This window comes from Mirounga angustirostris, unplaced genomic scaffold (assembly GCF_029215605.1).
Source record: "Mirounga angustirostris isolate CCGP_5_RB_7025 unplaced genomic scaffold, mMirAng1.0.hap1 SCAF_5, whole genome shotgun sequence".
Taxonomy (NCBI): Eukaryota; Metazoa; Chordata; class Mammalia; order Carnivora; family Phocidae; genus Mirounga; species Mirounga angustirostris.
In genome coordinates, this window is record NW_026991713.1 from 140,139,487 (window position 1) to 140,151,837 (window position 12,351).

The 12,351-nt window shown below is 64.2% G+C and overlaps 2 protein-coding genes across 8 annotated transcripts; one reads left to right on the top strand and one right to left on the bottom strand.

Annotated features, from left to right (window-relative positions):
• The first annotated feature begins 399 nt into the window (after positions 1-399).
• On the top strand, positions 400-2,670 carry MSLN (mesothelin). Its single transcript, XM_045870397.1, is given in 9 exon segments — positions 400-514; positions 786-964; positions 1,060-1,214; positions 1,300-1,458; positions 1,550-1,677; positions 1,959-2,023; positions 2,025-2,054; positions 2,223-2,409; positions 2,482-2,670. Coding segments are annotated over 9 exon segments (1,107 nt in total). The 3' UTR covers positions 2,571-2,670.
• Positions 2,671-2,979: 309 nt separating this feature from the next.
• On the bottom strand, positions 2,980-12,341 carry LOC123840674 (mesothelin-like protein). 7 transcript variants are annotated; one of them, XM_045870408.3, is made up of 16 exons: positions 10,505-12,341; positions 9,747-9,813; positions 9,421-9,541; positions 8,426-8,546; positions 7,500-7,585; positions 7,221-7,347; positions 6,951-7,141; positions 6,530-6,620; positions 6,148-6,289; positions 5,633-5,820; positions 5,404-5,559; positions 5,189-5,316; positions 4,485-4,615; positions 4,312-4,406; positions 3,795-4,050; positions 2,980-3,417 (listed from the first exon to the last, which is right to left on the bottom strand). In XM_045870408.3, the coding sequence occupies exons 1-16, from the start codon at positions 10,724-10,726 to the stop codon at positions 3,164-3,166; spliced, it is 2,376 nt and encodes a 791-aa protein (XP_045726364.3). In that variant the 5' UTR covers positions 10,727-12,341; the 3' UTR covers positions 2,980-3,163. The 7 variants fall into 7 exon arrangements, with proteins under 7 accessions (XP_045726364.3, XP_064448336.1, XP_064448335.1 ...); XM_064592266.1 differs by lacking the exon at positions 10,505-12,341 and adding an exon at positions 8,655-8,894 and having other exon boundaries at positions 4,312-4,615; positions 9,747-9,764; XM_064592265.1 differs by lacking the exon at positions 10,505-12,341 and adding an exon at positions 8,651-8,894 and having other exon boundaries at positions 4,312-4,615; positions 9,747-9,764.
• Positions 12,342-12,351: the final 10 nt, after the last annotated feature.

The window sequence follows — 12,351 nt, forward strand, 5'->3', positions numbered from 1 at the left end:
ATTGGAAGCTGGGCCAGGGCAGTGATGGGGGCTCAGGCCAAAGGGACAGTGTCCATGGAATGGGTATCGGATTGCCCTGAGCAGTGAGGTCTTAGGAGGAGGATGTGGGGGACCTGGGCTCCCTGGGGTGGGGTAGGCTGTGACATCATGGGGTGCTGAGACTGGGGGGGCCAGCTTTGCCTCCTTCCTACCCAGGGTGGGGGCCTGTGGCAAGCACACCCAGGAGTCCCCGGCCATCCCCTCAAACCTTGTGCCCCTTCCCTTGCAGGGTGGGTGTTTCCTTCCAGGGCCCAAGCTGCAGACTCGAGACTGGTAAGGTCCCTCTGGGGAAAGAGAGGAAGGTGTCTGGTCCGGGTGGGGGTCCTCAGACACTGGGCTACACTTGGCTCAGCCACAGCTATGTTCTATCCTAAAGGTGTCATGACCCCATGGCTGCAAGGCACCTCCCGGGACCTGTCCTGGCAGCAACCTGAGCTGACTGTTGTCCTCTTGAGGGACCGGCGGGACACGGAGAGTAAGCAGGACACCCTGCCCCATTGGCTGTCGGGAGACATGGAGATGGGGATAGTGTTGTGGGTTGCACCTGCCCACACATGTGTGGCCCTTCCTGGCTGCATGGCTTGCTCAGCTGTGACAACCTCGGAGAGTGGACAGAATCACCCCAGTTTGCTGATGTATAAACTGAGGCCTGGAGGGGGTCATGCAGTCCCCAGGGTCTCAGCAAGGTTAGGGAGGAGGAGGTTGACACGACAAGTCCAGCCCCCAACCCCCGCCTGCTCCCGCGGAGAATGTCTGCCTACCTGAGTGGAAGGCCCACGTGATAGATGAAAACCTTGTCTTCTACGAGGAGTGGGAACTGGAGGCCTGTGTGGACGGGGCCCTGCTGGCGGCTCAGATGGACCGCGTGAACATGGTGCCCTTCACCTACCAGCAGCTGGATGTATTCAAGCGCAAACTGGATGAGGTAGTTGGTCATGGGCTCAGGCCTGCCCGCTGTGCCACAGTTTCTGTGGGCACCCAGAGCATGGCCGTGGCCCTCCCGGTCACCTCCCTGGGCAGTTCTATCCACAGGGGTACCCTGAGTCCCTGATCCAGCACCTGAGGTACTTCTTCCTCGAGCTCACCCCCACGGACATCCACAAGTGGAACGTGACATCCCTGGAAACTGTGAAATCTCTTCTCAAGTCAGCAAAGGGCAGACAATGGATGCTCAGGTGACAACCTCCCCCGAGGGAGCAGATGGGGTGAGGCTGTGCAGGCCCCAGGGGATGCCTTTCTCCCAGCCCCAAGACGCCTCAGTGGCTTCCTTCCACAGGTGGCTGCCCTGATTGCCCGCTACGTGGCAGGAGGGGGCCAGCTGGACAAGGCCTCCCTGGACACACTGGCCACCTTCAGCCCCACGTACCTGTGTTTTCTCAGTCCTGAGCAGCTGGGCTCCGTGCAACCCAGCGTCCTTTGGTGAGTCCCAGGGGCCTGCCGGGTGTGGTGGGCATGCCGTACTCCAAGCTCACTGCCCGGCCCCTTGCCCGGCCCCGTGCTGCCTCTTTAGGGCAACCAGGCCCCAGGACCTGGAGGCATGCCGCCCACCGCAGATGGACATCCTCTATCCCTGGGCCCGCGCGGCCTTCCAGAACATCAGTGGGTCTGAATACTTCGTGAAGATCAAGCCCTACCTGGGTGAGCCAGGGAGAAGCCCTGGGGGGCGTGACGGCCCAGGCTCCCCACGCGGGTGCTGCCAGGTTCTTGCCTCACGAGGCAGCTACTGTTGGTGTGGTCGGTGCTCAACGCGCCCCCTGCCCTTACACGTGTGTGTAGGTTGAGATCCTGTGAGTCTGAGCCCCCGCCAGCTTCTTCACCCACCCAGGGGAACCTGGGGCCCAGGAAGTCCTTAGGGTCAGGGGGTAAGACTGGGGGCTGTTGTGAGGTCTCATGCTTGGGGCCCCTCTCCCCGCGAGCAGCTGGGGCCCCCACGGAGGACCTGCGGGCTCTCAGTCGTCAGAAGGTGAACATGGACATGGCCACAATTCAAGACGCTACAGACGGAGGCTGTGCTGGTACGGCTGGGGGCGGGGCCGCGCGGGGGCTGTCAGAGCGCCGGGGTCCGCTCCGAAGTCCCGAGGGGCTGAGGCAGGGTGTTTGGGCCCGGGAAGCATGGGGAGGTCTGGACAGCCTTCTGGGGGAGAGGCAGGGTGACCCTGACGGCCCCCTGGGGGCTCTGGCAGCCGCTGACCATTGCCGAGGTACAAAACCTTCTGGGTCCAAACCTGGTGGGCCTGAAGGCAGAGCAGGAGAGCAGCCCCGTGCGGGACTGGATCTTACGGCAGTGGCAAGATGACCTGGACGGTCTGGGCCTGGGGCTCCACGGTGGCATCCCCAATGGCTACCTGGTCATGGACCTCAGCTTCCGAGGTGGGCCAGGGTGGCCAGCTGGGTGGGGTGGGGGCAGAGCCACGCCCAGCGCCTGAGTCACTCTCTTTGCAGAGGCCCTCTCAGGGGGCGCCCGCCTCCTCGGACCCGGACCAGTGCTCATTGCGATCCCCACTCTGCTCCTGGCTTTGATCCCCAAGTGAGCCCACTGCTCTGGATGCGGGACCTCCCCTGCCCTGAAGCCCTGCCTGGCCCACCCCAAGGGGACTGGACTTCAATAAAAGGCCCCTGTCCTTCCCTGCAGAGATGCCCTGTGGTGTTCTGAGGACCGGGTGGGGAGGCACAACCCCATGAGGTGGTAGATGTGGTTCTTGAGTTGGAGTCCCTCCTGTTTGCACTTGGAGACGGGGAGGGGGGAAAGGGGGTGGCTCTTAGGGCCCCCCTACCACTGTTTCCATTCCCAGGGCCTTCCCTCTGAGGCCAGGCCAACACTCAGGGTGGCTTCTGGGGACAGGGCCCAGGAGATGCAGACAGAAGTCCTATTCCCCACTAAGAGGGTCTCTGTCCCTCCTTGGGCTCAGAGCAAAAGGACGCAGGCAGGAGGATCACCTTGTCTTTTATTCAAATCCATCAGCAAAGCCCCCTCCCCAGTACCAGTTCTTCATCCTGAGGGAGGCCAGAGGATTGGGGCAGCAACTTGGTCAACTGTTCCTGGCTGGCCGCGGGGTGGGCCCAGGTCCTCATTCCAGCTCCATGTCCTGGGAGCTGGATGTGAAGGGACCAGCCCCACAGGCCCCTAGGATGTGGGACATGGCCAGGTCCTCTGGGCCTGGAGCCTGCCCCTGGGCCTGGGCAGGTGTCTGGCTCCACCTTCCAGCCCCAGTTTCCCTGCATGTGGGGCGGGGCTGGTGCCGCCTTTGGAGGCCTTGGTGCAGGCGCCCCAGAAGCAGTCCTGGCTGGGCCCTGGGGTACCCCAATACAGCAGCCCCAGGAGGCCGGAGGGCAGGGCCACAGCGAGTGGCAGGTACCTCAGGTGGGCCGGTGGACTGCCTGTAGGAGGAACGTGGATGGAGCACCTATCAGGCCTGGCTGGGAGCCTCCTGGGCCTGGGCAGGCCCTCACTCTGCGCCCCTGGGCTGGGAAGGCCAGGGGGGACTGCCACGGAGGCTGTTCCTCTGGGCCTCGACAGGGCTCTCAAAGCTTCTCCCACCCCCACTTTCTGGTGCTCGGCAGGTGCTGGAGGAGGTGATTTTGTCCTTTAGTAACTGAACAGCCAGTGTCACCACATGTCACCCAAGCAGGTGAAGGAAAGAGCCAACAGAGAATGAGGTTGGGCGCAAGGTGAGGAGCCAGGGGCAGTCGGGTCCACAGAGGCCCTGCGCAGACAGGGAAGGCACACTAGAGGGGAGGATGGGTCTGGGGCATACCAGAAGTGGGGGCCTTGTTCCCCGGCTGGCCCGAGGTGGGGGCCAGATGGGGCACCCAAGGTGTCGTGTTGGGGGCCCCAGTGGTGGAGCGGGCCAGGCTGGTGGGGCCGGCAGTGTCCCTGTCCAGGCCCAGCTCTCCTAGGACCGACGTATTCAGGCTGCGGAGCCAGGAGCTGATGGTCGGGTGGCTGCGTGCCTTCTGCAGGTCCCCCACGTTCTGGCCCAGCAGTGTGGTCACATTGCCGACACTCAGGCTCTGCAAGGGGAGGAAGAGGGCTATGGGCGCAGGTCTGGAGGGTCCCGCAGTGGCCGGCTTTGGGGCCAAAGGCAGACCCAGCAGGGCAGTACTTAACTGAGGAGCGAGCACAGGGGTGAGGCCTGGCAGAAGCGACCTGGGGTTCATGCTGTCTGTGTACCTCTGACTTTGGGATGCATGGGGCCTGCAGGCTGTGACAGAGGCCTCCCCCGATTTGGCAGCCCCATCCCCCACCCCAGACAGGCCGCCCCGGGGGCCCACCTGCAGCACTCGGGGGTTCAGGTTGGTGAAGGTATCGATATCCATGGAGACGTTAGCCTGGACCAGGTACCGCAGCTCCTCCACGGGGGCACCTCCTGGGGGCAGGCAGTGGTGAGAGGGCAGGGGCGGGGGCCTCTGGGGCCAGGGGGCCCGCACACAGGGCAGGGGCTCACCGAGGTAAGGACGCATAAGGCGGTAGTAGTTAGCTGTGTTCCTGGTGCTGCCAAAGGCCTCGCGGGCCTTGGTGTAGAGTGCGTCCTTCCGGCTCTGGGGGCAGGAGGAGATATCCAGGGCCCCGGCCTGCCTGGGGGAGCGTGAAGCTGGTGGGCGCGCTGGGAGCCCCTCGTGCTCCCGGCCTCTCCCTGCCACAGCTTTCCTCTTGCTCTCTGTACAGCGCTGAATAGTGTCCCCCCCAAAATCACGCCTGCCCAAAACCTCAGAATGCGACCTTGTTTGGAAATAGAGCCTTTCCTATTTGTAGATGTGATGACGATGACATCTCAGGGAATTAGCGCAGCCCCGAGTCTAACAACAGGTGAAGAGAAGGGACTGTGTGCACAGGCGCGGAGTGCAAGGCCCTGCAGCCGCAGGGGCGGAGGTGGGGATGCGTCCACCGGCCCTGGGAAGGCCAAGGGGTTCCGGCAGCACCACCCCAAGCAGGTTGCAGCCACCCCTGCAGGCTTCAGAGGGAGCTGGCCCTAGGACATCGATTTCAGATTGCGTGGGAGAAGTTTTACCACTTGGTTTGTGGTACCTGGTTGTGCAACCATGGGAACCTAGCAGGTTTGTGGTACCTGGTTGTGCAGCCACGGGAACCTAGCAGGCCTCAGGCTGAGCCCCTCCCTCCCTGGCTGGGCGCGTCCCTGGGCTGGCTCACCGGAACTCTGTGGGCCTGATGGCCTGGACCTGCCTGGCACTCATCCAGCAGAGGCGGGAGCCCCCGATGGCCATGAGCAGGGTGCTGGTGATGGTGCCGTTGTGGTCCAGGTACTTCTGTAGGACAGCCTGGAGGCAGGGCCTGGGTCAGCAGGGCCCAGGTCAGCGGGCCCAGGGGCGGCGCACCGCCCGCCCCCCCGACCATGCTGCCCTCACCTCGGTCTGGTTCTCCAGGGCCCCGTCCGAGGCCAACAGGGCCACGACCGTGTCCCTGGACGTGATGTTCCACTGGCCGATCTCCGAGCGGGAGTAGAGGTAGACCAGAGAGGTGATGAGCCGCAGCTGGTCCTCGGGGACGCCATGTGGGTAGACCTGGGTGGGTGGGAGGGTCAGGCCCGCGGCTGGGTGCCTGCCCACCGCCCCCCGCAGCTGGTCTGCGACGCACCTGAGCCAGCTTGGCCTTGACGACACGTTGGCACTCGACTGGCAGTGGGTGCTGCAGAAGGGGGTCCAGGTTGGCTTTGAGCACGCGGCTGCCCAGGCAGGACTCGAGCTGCACACAGTCATAGTGCACTAGGAAGAGGTGGTCATGGAGCGTGGCCGCTGTGATGTCCCCGTGGATGCAGGGTCTCCCTGTGTTTGGGGGGGGGGGGGTTGGGGGTTTTGAGCTGAATTTTGCTGATTCACTCCTAACCTTGACCCACCCTTGAATCCCTCCCAAGCTTGACCTCTAGCCGAGAACCTCGCCCAGACCAGGTAGAGTCAACCCTGACCTTGACCTGCAGTTCAGCTCCACTGGACTCTGACCCCCCAGCCCCACCCCAGGCTGGATGCAGACCCCTGGGTGGTACCCAGGAGGTCCAGCAGCAGGTGGGACTATGTTTTGGGTGCTCCCCCCCAGGGTTAGGAGCCCAGAGGACGGGAGGGACAGCATTCCCAGGCCATGGTGGCCACACTGACCTGTGCCCCGCTTGGGCCGAGAGGACACTGACGCGGCCTTGGCTTTGAGAAAGCCAGTGACGAAGCGCCTGGCATCACGCTGGCTGAGCCGCCCAGCTTGGTACGTGGCCACTGTGCTGCTGAAGAAGGCCAGGCCCACAGCCTGGCCAGACAGGCGTAGAGACTGTACCCGGGGAAGGGCTGCCCGGGGCCACCTGGTTCCTCCTCCCGTCCCGCAGATGGAAACCCTGGGGCAGGGAGTGACTGGGGACGCTCGTCAGGCATTGGAGCCCTACCCCCAGGCCTGGACAGGCTGGTGGAAGGTCGGCTGGATGCCCCTGTCGTTGTCCACAGCCAGCTTGTGAACACCCCCCCCCCCCCCCCACCCCGTAGAGTGTCCTACCTCCTGCACCTGCATCCACAGGCTGGAGCTGATGTAGGTGGCCAGGGATCCCAGGGTCTGCAGCCCCTCTAGGTTCCAGGAACCAGGAGGACTGGTGTGGGGTAAGGGAGCACCGTGTTAGGGTCAGGAGCAGAGCCCCAGCCCCCGGAGGCTGCCTGCCCCTCCCTGAGCACCCAGTTTCCACGGCCTGCTCAGCAGAGACCGTTCCACCCCAGGTGTGGGGGCAGGGGAACTGGGGGTCTGGAGGGTGGCAGTAGCACCCCGAGCCTGTGCACCGTAGGCTGCAGGGTCGGTGGGGCTGTGAGCTGGGGGGACAGGTCACAGGTCAGCAGGTCGGTAGACATTAGGGGTCTCCTGGGCCCAAAGTCCAGGTCCTCTCAAGGAGGAGAGGCCTGGGCAGAGGGCACCGGGCCCTGCCTACCCCAGCACGGTCTTGCCGCCGGCCAGCAGCATGTTGAGGGTGGCTTGCTGGGTGGCCGTCAGCCGGCGGCAGCGCTGCAGGTTCTCCAACACACGCGGGTCTGCGGCCTCGATGCGGGACGCATCCATGTCGCACAGCAGGACCCCAAGGAGCAGCAGGTCAGAGGCGCTGAGCCACGGGTGGGGCGCTCCCTGCCACACAGCGGGTCAGCACGAGCCCGGCCCTGCTGCCTGCCCACCCACCCTGCCCCAGCCCACCCGTTGTGCCTACCAGGCAGGCCAAGGCTGCGTGCCGCAGGGCGACCCTCTGGTCTGGCAGGTTGGCGAGCAGCTCCATGTCCCCCTGAGCGGCGCGGCGGGTGAAGGCCCAGCAATCGGCTTCCCTTACCTGCGTCAGGCTGCGGGCAGGTTGGGGGGCTGTTGGGAGGGTGGGGGCCACCCGAGGGTCCTCCTCTGGGGTGGCCCAGATGTCCCTGGGGAGCTGGGGTCCCTGGGACTCCGAAGGAGGCATGCTCAGCTGTCCCCGCACGGGGGGGGGGGGGGCACTCACTTGTAGAACAGCAACAGGTTGGGAGGGTGCAGCTCAAAGTCGTCCTGGAGGCCATGCCGAGCGGCCAGGTTGGCCAGGCAGCTGAGCTGGGCAGGGCAGGGGCGTGTCGCGGGCTTGCCCAGCCTGGGGCTCCCAGCCCCCCTCCTGCTGCCACCTTACCCTCGCCCTCAGCGTGGCCTGGGCTCTGTCACCTGGATGCCCTGCCGGCTCCCCGTCTCAGGAGGTGTCGGGGCCACCCTGAAAGCCCCCCACCCCCGACCCCCACAGCACTACAGCGGCTCAGTCGTTCATCCCAACGTCATCTCCTGCCTAGACGTTTTGTCTCGCTTGACTTACTTCGGGGTTTTCGGATTTATTGCTAATTTCATACTAATTTTATAATGAGACAGAATAGTAGCTTTTCTTCCTTCTGTTTCTTTAAACTCAGGGGCAGGTAATGCTTGGGTCAGCTGTGGGTCGAGGTGGACTCAGATGACAGGGGAGAGGCCGGCAGGCTGGAAGATCCACACGGGGCCCAGAGGACCTGTCCCCAGTGTGGGCACCATGTGCCAATGGAGGCAGGAAGCGTCTAGGGTAGGCCTGCTGGACAATCCCTCACCCGAGCCAAGAACAGAAGTCAGGGGGTCTGCAGGGAATTGACTGAGAAGTCCTGGAAATGGTCCCAAATGGGCAGCACCAGAGAGTCACCCAAGGAAGGGAAACCTCAACGTCAGACAGCCGGACCTCCTGCCACGTTGGGGTCTACCCAACAGCTGCGTCTCAGGTGTTTGCGAGGCTGGCCGGGTCTCGCTTCCCATCCCAGCCCCGTGGGCCCCCTGATGACCTGAGCCCTTTGCTGGGGATGCCCTTCTTCCCCGCCTGTCTCCGGGAAGTCCACCCCCTGCCCTCAGCACCCTGGCCTGCTCCCGCCAGCCACAGCTCTTTACCTGCCAGGCTCTGAGGGGGACCTGCTGGGTGGCCATCCCCCGGATGAGAGCGGAAAGCTGGTCCCGGGGCAGCTGGCTCGCCGGCTGGCACCAGAAGTCGTGCAGGAGGGAGGTGTCGGCACTGGGCAGACAGGGGACAGGCGGTGAGGAGTGGCATCGAGGCCAGCGCCCCCAACACTGAGGGAGCGAGACACACACGAGACCGCGGCTTCACTCAGCACTCACTCACTCCTGTTGGCACACAGTGGGCGCCAGGCTCCAAGCTGTGAGCAGGGCTTGGAAGTGGCCCTGGCCTGGACTCTGGGTCTATGCCTCCTCCGGAGGCCTCGTCCCAGCGGGCTCTGGGCTCAGGCAGGCTCCACTGTCCCAGCGATGGCTGAGGGTGTGGAGGAGATGTGGCCTGAGCGCCAGCCGGGTCACCGCAGCAGGCCTGGCTTCTGGCTGAGTGCTCCTCACGGTGTGCATCTATCTAATAAAATCTGTGTGTGAGGAGGATATCTTGTGGGACTTCACCCCAGGCCTCTAACCCTGCCTAATCAGTCCTCCAATGAATTGACTGATGGCTCATCAGTGATCTCTAATCCTCCAGGGAAGGGAAGGGTGGCTGAGCCCACATACGAGACCTCGGGACAGTGCTTGGGAATGACTGAGTCTTTGGGACCTGGGAGAGCAGCCCAGTCTTGGGGCAGAGGAAGAAATCCAAGAGGACTCAGGACGAGAAGTAATTGCCCGGCAGGCCAGGAAAGCAGTGCAAGCTGTGAGGGGTTCAGGGTCCCAGGCAGCTGCGACAGCCTGGGGGACCCAGTCCTGACCACGTGGCTGTGAGTCTGATGCAGGACACTGGATGCTCTGGGCCATCTAGGGGCAAAGTCGGTGAGTGATGGGAGCCCTGCCTCAGCTTTCCTGGGCCATCGGGTGCAGAACCTGGGGATGCACGCCCCCCCTCCCCCCGGCCTGCCAGAGGATCAGCTGCAGAAACGTGACCTGGCACTCACCTGGCCCACAGGTCAGCCCTGCTGTCATCCAGCCCTCCCTGGGAGAAACCCTGGGCCCGGAGACAAGAGCAGTGGGCAGTGAGCCACATGAGGAGGGCGAGGCCTGGGCTCATCTGGGCACCTGGAACAGAACAGGCCTTGAGCTGCTGCGGGCCCCCAGCACACTGGGGCACTGCCTGCTGGGGGCATCCCTCAGGGTCTGCCTGGGGCTCCCTGTGTCCTAGGGTAGGCCTAGGACCACAGATGGTCCTACCACCTCAGGGGAGCCTGGCTGTGGGAACCACCACTGGAGGGCCCAATGTGCCCCTTTGTGAGGGCTGTCTCACCTGCTCTGGGGCCCAAGGCTGTCCTGGCAGAAAGGTGTGGGGTCATGGGCGGTGGGTGCAGGACTAGCTGGAGAGGAGACAGGAGGTGGTAAGGCCCACCCCATCACCTTCCCTGCCCTCTTTGGCACGGGGCACAGAGAGGGAGGTGCCATCCAGGGTCATGTAGGTTGGGCTCCCTGCAACTGCATCTCTGTGTCTTTGGGGAGGACACAAACACCACAAAGTGCCTCTCGGGAACTAAGGGAGTGGCAAGAGGAGGGGCCGGGCCAAAGCCCCGGGCCTTTCTTATCACAGGTTGGGGCTCCTGAGACCTGGAGGCTTCAGTGTCTCCAATAAACAGATCTCTCAACAGCTACAGGGGAGGGGCGGTGGTCCCAGGAAGTCCCTGCAGGCAGCTGTGGGTAGAGGCCTGGGGGCTCTCCAACCTGCCCCCCATTCCTGGGCGGCCTAGAAAGCCCTCCTCCCTCGCAGGGCCTCAGACGCCCAGCCAGACCTGGCCTCTGGCCACAGCCCACACCACAGCCCCACAGGTTGCCCTGCCCAGTCTCCAGATGGAGGCCTTAACTGTGAGATGAAGATGTCAGGGTGCCCGTGGGCTCTAGACCCTGCACGGCCCAGGGTGTTACTGTCCCATGCGGGCGACAGAGTGGAAGCCAGACGAGCCCAGCTATCCACCCAGGGCCACACCGAGACTGCCTCCTAGCCGGGCCCGGTGGGTGCAGGTGCCAAGTGGCCCTGCCCCAGCCCCCACTTCTCACCTGAGCATGGAGACCATCTGCTGTAGAGGGAGGTTGCTCCTGCACCCCGCGGTGGCCGTCCGATGTGTGTGTGGGGGTGCAGGCCGGTGCCAGGAGCTGCAGTCCCCTGCAGTGACCCCAGTCCACTGAGTGTGTCAGCCCCTGCAGCTGAGCACTGGGGCTCCACGGTGGTGCAGGGTGGGGACACCTGGGTTCCTGCTCACCTGCATGCCTCACCAGCATCCGCCTGCCTGCCCGCCCACTCCTGCAGTGATGCCGGCCAGGCCGATGTGGAGGGGAGGGGCGGGGGCTGTGTCAGGTGAGGCTGCCGTGCCCACCCCTGGGGGCCTCAAGCAGAGCAGACACCTGCTCTCCAGCCCTGGGGGAGCGGGAGGCTGAGCTCACGGTTGGCGGCCACCCAGCACACATCCCTTCCCCCTGGGGGATGTGTCTGTGCCCCGAGGATCGGATGTGCCTTCATACGTGTGCGTCTGCGTTTGTCACGCGTGCTGGTGTTTTTGTGCACACGCGTGTGTGTCTGGGAGCATCCACAACTATGTGATGCATGTATTCCCTGCAGGGACGCCAGGCACATGCAGATCCAACATGGTGGCGGTTTCTGCCCTGTGAGCACGTGCGTCCATACACGTATGTGCTGGGGGTTAAGGGGGGGGTGCAGGCACCAGGTAGGTGACCCCAATGGCAAAGAGCTGTGCCACACATGCCCTGCGGGCCCAGGACCGGGCAGCTCCATAAGCCTGGGCCTCTGGGGCTGAGTGGGAGGTGCCCCAGCGAGGGTGGGTGGGGCCAGGTGTCCAGAACTGAGTCCTGGCTCTCCTCATCCCCTGGGAGGGGCGCAACTCCCACCTGGCAGGGCCAGGAGGGCACCGGGCCTTGAACCCCTGGACCCACTAGCACCACAAGTAGGGCTGCACATGCCCAAAGGGCCTGCCGCACGGCCAAGAGGACACACTGACCCTAGAGGGCCAACAGCTGGAGGGGCCAGCTGGGGACTGCCGCCCAGCCCTGCATGGAAGTTCAGCCGCACCATATAGAGCTGGATGCGCTCCTGGCCTCCCAGTACCACTGGGGGTGCTGCCCCACCAGCACACAGACCCCCAGGAGCTTGCCTGCCACAGACCTGCCCCACGCTTCACCCCCCCTGCAGCATCTGTCTGGCCACTCCTGCCTGAAGAAACTCTCCCTGCCATCTGTGCCCAGGAGACCCTGCTCAACTCCCATGCCTTCCAAACCTTGCCCACCACAGCTAGGGTGTGCGCCCCAGTGTCTGGGCTCCACAGCCTCAGCTTTGAGGCCCCCCAGGGCAGTGGGAGACGGCCAATCTGCAGGAAGCAAGGTCTGGATCTGGCCTGCGGGTGGCTCTCTGGGTCGAGGGGGACTCAAGGGGCCAAGGAGACCTTTCGGGGGAGCAGCAGGGCTGTGAGAGGGGCAACATACATTCCCCAGGGTGGGGCCTACCCCTGTGCGCCTTCCCGTCCTGCTTCCCTACCTTGGGGGCTACCAGTCTGTCTAGCCCTCCACCTTCTCTGCCGTTTGCTTTGTAGGCCCAGCCCATGGGCCCCACCAGGCCAGAGTCTACAACAGTGTCCTCCAGCTGGCCACACCTGCCCTCTGCTGTCCCCCCAGGGCCCATCCCAGCCAGGAGTGCCTACCCTGCAAGGTAGCTGGCGTTCCAATGGCGGAGAACCCTAAGGAGAATGTGGGGACAATGACTCTAGGAAGGGACCCTGGTGAGAACAGATGGGCGCTCCAATGCTTTTGGCTAGGTCAACGGGGGATGTCTAGGAACGGAGCTGACCCAATTTCAGTCCTCCACCCACAGTCCAGCCTCCATCCACACTAGGCTG

Coding starts and splice junctions, on each gene's coding strand:
- LOC123840674 (XM_045870408.3), bottom strand. CDS start 10,726: ATGCTGGTGAGGCATGCAGGTGAGCAGGAACCCAGGTGTCCCCACCCT. Junction 8,547..9,420: donor AGGGCTGACCTGTGGGCCAG/GTGAGTGCCAGG, acceptor CTGTCTGCCCAG/TGCCGACACCTCCCTCCTGC. Junction 7,142..7,220: donor ACGCAGCCTTGGCCTGCCTG/GTAGGCACAACG, acceptor GCTGTGTGGCAG/GGAGCGCCCCACCCGTGGCT.